Source organism: Limulus polyphemus, unplaced genomic scaffold, assembly GCF_000517525.1.
Source record: "Limulus polyphemus unplaced genomic scaffold, Limulus_polyphemus-2.1.2 Scaffold374, whole genome shotgun sequence".
In the NCBI taxonomy this organism is placed as follows: domain Eukaryota; kingdom Metazoa; phylum Arthropoda; class Merostomata; order Xiphosura; family Limulidae; genus Limulus; species Limulus polyphemus.
The window spans coordinates 445,336-454,280 of NW_013665984.1; the positions used below are offsets into that span (position 1 = coordinate 445,336).

Genomic DNA, 8,945 nt, shown 5'->3' on the forward strand with positions numbered 1-8,945 from the left:
CCAATTATATTATTTTTATCACTACTTTGTCTTCACATTAAAGTAATAAAGTTTATCTTTAATTATACAGAACATAATAATTTATTAGAACAATATACATAACGTTAATAACACAATGTATTTAGCCCGATTTATATTATAGTACCTACAGCTATAAGCTGAATTTAAATTAATGGATCTAAGTTCAAGTAAACAAATTAATTTTTAAAACACTAAGCGACAATAAACTAGTTTTCAGATGGTATTTATTTAATAAAACAGTGTATTTATCCTGTTTTACGATTTACCATTAATTTAAAATATAACTAAACCTAAAGTACCATTACACGTACTAAGCCTATTTTAACGTTGTAGTAATAATTTACAACACTAAACTCTAAATTAAAACTTTGACCGTCTTACTTTTATTTACCAGTTTTATTATATCTACTTATTATTGTGTTATTTAACCTAAATTACTACAAACTATAATAATAATATTAAATAACTTTCAGAAATCTATAAAAGCTTAACTTTTCAACATCTTCTTCTCTTCAGTCGCGCCCTCTATTCTAAGTGTTCCACCTGCCTCTTTACTGTCAAGATATCATTATAACAACATTTACTATATGATTACGAATCTCATCCCGATAGGATGCGTTCCTAAGGGGCCACCTCGTACTAATGTGTTTACTGTTCTGGAGGTAACATTAACACCTATAATTGCAGCAAGATCTGCATTCTATCGTCGTCTATCTACCTGGACCACTTCTATTATTAGCTATCTCAGTTTCACGTACTCGCTTTAGAGTCTGCCATTCAACAGCTACTGAAATATGGAGTCTTGTTGCAATGTTTTGCATCAAGTACCCTTGATCAGTTAATTTTTTTTTATTTCAACACGCTTGCCATGCAGTCCTGGGAGCCATACTTGATTCATATTACTATTAATGAGTATTATATTAATCATGTACTTTCCTGCGCTTTATACTGATATGGCGCTTTCTGGTCGTTGGATAAAAGCCAATTCCTATTGTAAACTATCAATACATAACTATAACCGGCTTTTATTCAATTTTAGTTGTGATAAATTATGCAACTAAAACGGTTTATAAACTTTATAATATTAAATCCGGTGTGCTTCAAAAAATCTCAGGGTAAAGCACTAAGTATATGCTGAAGAAAAATTATTCTTTTCATCACATAAAATGATATGTGATATGAACACTGTGATGAAACGGGTAACTACAGACCGAAATAACTAACGTGATCTCTGCTATTTACGTTTGTATCTATGCATGCATACCCACGTAGAAGGCGCAATCATGGATCATTATCTGTGAATGTTTTCTAACAATACAGTTTTATCTGATTCACAATGTGAATATTTTTAACAATGCATATTAATCTGGTACACATTTGCGATTGTTTTTAACAATGCATGATTATCTGAAATAAAGATGTGAATGTTCTTAGCAAATAATGCCGGGCTGAATGTAAGATTGAATGAGATGCGGTTGTGATACACATTATACGTTGGAAAGGTTGTCATTCCTTGGGAAGGGAATCACACAACCAGCCAAGGCAGCACGCAAAAAATACAAGTAGGCTGTGATACATTTATACCTTTTCCAAACAGTAGGCTGTATTACATTTATACTCTTCCCAAACAGTAGGCTGTGTAACATTCATACCCTTCCCAAACAATAGGCTGTGCAACATGCATACCCTTCCCAAACAATAGGCTGTGCAACATTCATACCCTTCCCAAACAATAGGCTGTGCAAGTCATACCCTTCCCAAACGTTAATTGAAATATGCCTTGATTACATAATTTTACCACATTTATTTGTTTTATTACCTCATTTGAAGTTGAAGGACCTATAGATGTGTGTGTAAATGTATTTGTGTTATATTTTGTATCTATGGTAAAGATAATAAGGGTATCTGTTGCCCTCCCTAATTTTGAACTATTGACCAGAGATAATACAATCCGTCAACTTTACTTTACCATCCATCATTCACTCTAAGGGGTTGAATGTCACTCTTATAACTCACTCACAGCTTAAAGTGTGGAGAATACTTTGTGTTATTCCAAGAATTCGCACCTGGTTTGCCACCTCTGATATCCAGAGCTATATAAAATATTGAAGTGTTTAATCAATTTCTGTAGCAATTTTGTACACATTCGTCTTGGTTTGAGGACCGTATGCGAGAGTTAACATATACAAAACTTCCCAGGAAAAAATACTTTATTAGCAAAGATTAACAAGGACAAGAAACTTTTTAATGTAGTAATTTCTAAAGTCATAGTTGCATGGCATTATTTTGAATAAAAATATGAACAAATTGAGGTATTTTAATAAGTTAATAACACTTTTTGTTCTAAACTTTTTTTCCTTTTTTAAAATCTACCTAGTCTTTCAAAGAAAATCTGTACTAAGTTAAATGCCCCAAAGAATTTTCATGATCTAACAACGTTACAAAAGCGTCATTGCACATCCGTTATGTGGGACGTAACTAGTTGACACTAATTTTCAACATCTTTGTTATCTTGGATCTTTTTCAGTACACCCCGTGTGGCATCCAGAATTACCATGTCACCTGTATTAAACAGAAAACATAAACTGGCATTAAGGAAGTCCACAATTGTTTTATAAACACATTTATAGAGACACTAATATGAAATGTTCAGTCGGGTACATCTTGATGTTATTCATCAGGTTTTAAAATCTTAATACAAATGTTTTTATTGAGCAACGATAGCTTCTGGTGGTATGAAATAGCAGTTACCATTATTACTGTGGCACAGTGTCTAATTTTCTCTTTACACGATCTCATATGGTACAGTCCTTTTTTGTTTATATACCATTTCACATGGCACACTCACCGTTTGTGTTCTTACAGTATTATACGTAGTACAGTCGTCATTATTGCTTCTAAAGTTGTTGTTGTTGTTTGTAATTGAGCACAAAGCTACACAATGGGCTATCTGTGCTCTGCGCACCACGGGTATCGAAACCCGGATTCTAGCGTTCTAAGTCCGCAGACATACCGTTGTGCCACTGGGGCAGCTTCTAAAGCACCTACGTGATACAGTCATCCCACTTTTCACTGTTTGCACTTAATTGTGGGAAGATGGTTACTCTTTCATATTTCAAATTAAAATAAATATATTTAAAAGTTTATAAACTTCGAGCTAAAACACAAGAAAGGTTTGTGAAATGCTATAAAAATATTAACCTTAAAACGGAATAAATTAATTTAATAAATATTCATCATTTCTGTTTGCTTGTTTCTTCTTGTTAAGCACAACGCTATACAACGCTCTATGCCCTGCCAACTGCCAGTATCAGAATCCAAATTTTAGCGTTATTAATTCTCAAAATTACCGCTGAACCATCGGGTGCAACCATTTCTGAAACAAGTATTATTAGAACTACATACAAATACCTATTAAATTTTTGTAACACCTCCCGTTAGTTAGGGAAAATACTTCCATGCTGTTGAAACTTTATATTCTCTTTCATATTCTTTGTAAAACTTGTTTATCTTAAATGTAAAAATACAAGCAGCTGTTTTCGTGTAGAAACGTTAAAAACATTATTATTCGCATGCTATTTCAAACTGTAATATTCGAAACCCTATCGGTAAAAATCCATTTTTTCAATTATTGTATTTTTTTTTTTTAGTTTTCATTAATTTATTCAGATGTATTTGTAGATTTTGTATACACATTACTTCGTTATTAAATTTACACTCTCAGTGCTGCAAGTTATCACTTGTGTATGATACATTTTCTGTATATTGAAAACAATTTATATTTATTTTGTCTTAGACTTCCTTGTTTGAATGAGACATAAGTTAGGGTTGCTTTTATTATATTATTCTGGTGACCATAGTAACAAAACTAATGATTGTATATTTGTATGTAAAATTATACAGAGATTAAGTTCATTATATTAAAAGAGTTTTAAAGCGATATGTCAACATGTCACGTGACAACCACAGTCGATATAAAGTCGCAGTGGAACAGAATGAATTGGAACGTCATTTTGACGTTATTCGTCCCTCTTTGGGAAGAATATGTAGCAACCAGTTGACACGTAAGATATTCATACACTCATATCAAAAAGATGTGATCAATTTGAGAATTCTCAATTGCCAAAACAGGCATATCCCTTGTACTTAATGACATTAGAAAACAAAGGAATATGGATCATATGGGGCACAAGGACCATCCAAAAAAGAAGTGTACAAAAAATCGTGCTCCAGCAATGGCATGCATATTGTGACGTCTTTGACAGGCAAGAATCCACTAACACAAAAGTTGGAGGCAAAATATATCTACGTGACAAAAGTATGAAATATAATCAAGAAGGTTTTCCTCTGGAAATATAGAGAACAAGATATATGTTTACTAAGGTAATGCTTCCTTTGAACCTTTTGTTCAACTGTCATATACTTAAGCAGCTGGAGAAAGAAACGAATATTCATTATGTTCCATACAAAGACATACCGGTTAAGTCATCTCATTGATATCGGTCTTATTGGACTGTTGATATGGGCACTGCAAAACCATCGTTCTCAAATGCTAGATGGATTATGGAAAGCTAGCAGGGAGGTTTGGTGTTCTTTGGTCATGCCAAACTTACGACGCATACTTTTACAATGGAAAATATACTACAGGGTTATTTTATAGATTCATTGTAGTCAGTTAGAGCATGACCGAACGTGGCGACATGGACTGTAACGACGTAATGAGACTCCACGATTCGTTTCTGTGTCAACACACCGATACCTTAGGTTTCAAAACTAGCTGTATGCGATTAATTATGTATGCGCTAGATGAATTTGGGGTTGAAGTATTGTAAAAAAATAAATCATTTTACTCTACTTCTTCCTTAAACAATCCGAAACTGATAATAATCATCAACAAATGAGTTTCAAAATCCTGACTTTGATGAAGATTATGTATATAATGTGTGATATAACGTATGTATGATTTATGTAATAAAGTTTGCTTGGTGGAAATAATATCATAACATACAAAAAAAATCTGTTTGCTATTTTTAAGAAGCATATTTTTAGTGCTATTGTTTCTTGAGCAATTGAAAGTTTTATTTTTATCATCGATTCCTATGAGTGGCGACGGAAATTAGTGTAGCAGTAGATAGAGGTTATGCTGAAACACTCAGGAGTCATTCAGTGTCTGAGTGAGAACAGCTCATTTCTTATAGTTATTTGTACACAACATATTTTCACATCACAAACGTATCAGATTGTTTGTTTCATTTTAAGTTAGTTTAAGCATTAACTATTTTGCGTTTTCCTTACCCGTCTTGAACGTAGTCGTTGCGCCTTGAACTGCTACTAGAGAAGGCAGACCATACTCTCTTGCGACCACAGCACCTGAAGAATTAAATTCGTACATATATATCTTTTTCAATCGTAAAAATATAAGTTTCCTTTAAGTTCTGAAATTATTGTTTAATTTAGTTATATTATTTAGTATTTCAATATTTCATACTGTTGAAATTAATACGATGAAATTGATTCACAACCCTGTGTAATCTCCTAAAGGTTCTGAGAGCGACTAAACATAGCTTAAATATACAGAATTGATAATTACAACTCAGAAATTTTCCCTTCACGTTTGGATCTTTGTAATGCAAGTAACTAATTAGGAACTGATGTAGCCTCTTTCAAAAGCACAGTACATCAGGGGTTTCGAAATCATAACTTTTCGAAATATTGAAATGTAATAAATATTATGCAACACTGAAATCTTGTTTGTAGTTATTTCCTACATCAATTTAGAATCTCATTATTTAAGTTAAATACATTTCTGTTATTTTTATGCTTGTTTATTTAGTTCGGTATTAACACTTCCAAATAAATTTTGAATCTTCTAACAGGATTATTTTGCATAATGAAGAAATAACAGTAACTAAATATCAAACTTTATTAATTTTTAAGGAAATACTTTTTTCCATTAAAATTATTTCTATTCTTCAACTGGAATGTTTTTGTGGAGATTCTTGCAAGTACAGAAATAAGTATTTTAATAGTTTCTAAATGCGACTCACCGTGAGAAATTAGACCCCCTAGTTCTGTGACAATACCACTCAGAAGTGGAAAGTATGGAGACCATCCTATGTCTGTAGAGTGGGCAATGAGAATATCTCCTTGCTGTAAATGAAATATTTGTTATAAAACATGTCTGAACCAAGAAGGTACAAGATATTGTACAATTGGCTAACATGGTAAAATGTGCTAGTTAGATTAAAGTAACTTACGTTTTGTTTGTATTGTTCGAAATTATTGGAAAAAAATGAAGCACACTTCACGCAGTTTCATGTGACAACTGGTAATGCACACTGATATGAAACGATATAACGTTACTAAACCTTGTTATTGTGAAACTGGTTATTAGGGGAAATACATTTTTTTTTATTCTAATCCATTTCACATGAAAGTTTGCCGTTTAGGTTTTGTATTTGCGAATTGTGAGAGAACGTATTCCGAAACTTTCGTCGCAATTATTATTGGTACATTTAGTCATCAAATAAAAATGTCCAGTAAAGTTTTAGTTTGGCAAATGAAAATGAAATGTTATGGTGCGGAACACATTTAAAATTAAAGTTATTGATATCCTATTTATGTACTATATTATTTCTAATGTTTGTGTTCAGTGATGAGCTTTGATATCAGTGAAGAATGATTGTAGTTACACGTGAAATATAAAGTTAGCGTGTGTGTGTTTTATAGCAAAGCCACATCGAACTATCTGCTGTGTATACCGAGGGAAATCGAACCCCTGATTTTAGGGTTGTAAATCCGTAGCCTTACCGCTGTCTCACCGCAGAATTATGCAATTTAGCATCTTTGATTCACAACCAATATTCATGAATTATTACAAATATTGTACGCCTAATTCTATTATATAATTTCTGCAGGTTCTAAGATAACACTCATTTACTATTAGTAAACATTTCTTTTATTCGCAATCCTAATCTTCTCGTGTATGCAAATAGATGCATACAAACAAACATGTTGAAAACCTAACATTTAATTTTTATGTTAATATACGGTTTCGTTTGGGTTAAACATGCCTAATAAATAGCAAACTCACCTGTAAACTTGATGCTTCATTAAGGTTTTTAGCGACGTGAGCCACTCCCTTCACAACACCCTGACATACTGTGACACCTATAGACAACATAAAAGTAAGCATAAGCTTTATTCTTATTCTTCTCTACCTAAGAAATATGCAGATAAAACTTAACGATTAATCAAATTCTAAAAAAAGTAAACAATACATGAACTTGTCATGAGTTTTATTTTTAAGAAATTGATTCTATAGTTTAAATGATTTCATATGTGAATAATTTCTAAACAGATAGTATTACGAAGACATTCATGATAGAAAAGACTTAAATAGCGTCTAAAAAATTCGTTTAATGCGACATGTGTTTCATACATATATTTCATTTCATAAAGGTGTTTAATACTAGCACGCGAACCTTATATTACTAGCTAAAATTTTGAGATGTATATAATAAGCGGTTTAAATCAATACACATATTCAACATTACTATAAATAAATTAGCAGTTACTGTGAACTTCAATATAATTTTTCTCTGTAAGTAGATAAAATAATAAACCAAACCTCGTAATTCTTGAAGAGAGGAGTAAGTGTCCTCAACTTCTTCAGTTGAGATCTGTGAAAATGAAGATTTGTTAAGTGCGTTCTAATTAAATATATTTGTAAAAAATAAATGTTTTTAAATTTTGCTGTTTCTTACATTTTATCGCCCCGTTACGTTCTTTAAAAAGTACATTTCTTATGCGTATATTAATATGTTAGTCATAATATTATGCTCTTTTTAAAAATAAATCACGTAGTTCTTCATTTCAGATATATATTTTGTTTATTTTCCATAAGGCTCTTAAACCGAGTGTTATACTTGACTTCTGAAGTAGAAGATAACAACGGAAACAAATTAAAACAAAACCTACTAATCAGATATTTTTTTACAATGTTTAATGTTAATGGCTAATGTATGAAGATATGTGAAATATCATAGACAATTATAAGAATGGTTTAAAACCTTCAGTAGAAATGAAAATTTACTCAAAGCGAATTTCAATATAACTTGTGTTGAATATCGATTTAATATTCAAACTTAACATCTTTATCAAGATAACTTGTTCTTATATATCGTTTTTATATTACATTGGAGTATTTCATTAATAAGAAAGAATTATGATATCGATTTTATAAGTTATTCAATATATTTATACATAAGCTCATACATTCATAACGTTTCAAATGCTTACTGGTTTCGGTTCACCAATCATAATTTCCGGAAACATCATATCATTCAACTTCTTGTGTATTCTGCGTCTGCGAACGGCTCTAATAAAGAGCAAAAAATTAAATTTATTAATTGCAATATTTAAATAATGCTTCGTAACCATGTGGGAAAAAGAACTTTGACCTCACTCCATTTCGACAATAAGTTATAAATATGTGCATTGTGCCATTCCATTTTACAATAGTGACAATTATTATACAAGTCTCTTTCTAGCATTGATGTTTTCCGTAACAACACGACAGTTTACAAAAGCTTAATTATTGTTCGAAGACACGGTCTATTATTATTGAATAACAGCTTATTCTAACAAAATATAAATATCTATATCAAAGTTTTCAAATTATATTGAATTTTAAATTCTGGTTGAGGTGCAAAAATAGTCAATTCATTTCGGCCAGTCAGAAATATATTTAATTTTGGCTACCACTAGTCTACATTGTAATATATCAATAAATGTGTTAAAACAAACCAAATTATTATTCATATGCGTTTGATTGCACAATGAATTAATTCTCAAATACTGATAGTTCATGAGTTTACGTCTAACGTAAAATCAACTTCCTTGAAAACACTTACGTTGAGATT

At 31.3% G+C, this 8,945-nt stretch overlaps 1 protein-coding gene across 1 annotated transcript in view; it reads right to left on the bottom strand.

Moving 5' to 3' along the window:
- Positions 1–2,241: 2,241 nt before the first annotated feature.
- LOC106457796 (putative phosphoenolpyruvate synthase) overlaps positions 2,242–8,945 on the bottom strand; it is a 65,763-nt gene continuing 59,059 nt past the window's right edge. The window contains exons 7-12 of the mRNA XM_022383836.1: positions 8,323–8,401; positions 7,652–7,703; positions 7,115–7,191; positions 6,069–6,171; positions 5,317–5,391; positions 2,242–2,583 (exon numbers count right to left, since the gene is read on the bottom strand). Of these exons, the coding sequence (XP_022239544.1) occupies positions 2,510–2,583; positions 5,317–5,391; positions 6,069–6,171; positions 7,115–7,191; positions 7,652–7,703; positions 8,323–8,401 (460 nt within the window). The 3' untranslated portion in view covers positions 2,242–2,509. The remainder of the gene's footprint in view (positions 2,584–5,316; positions 5,392–6,068; positions 6,172–7,114; positions 7,192–7,651; positions 7,704–8,322; positions 8,402–8,945) is intronic.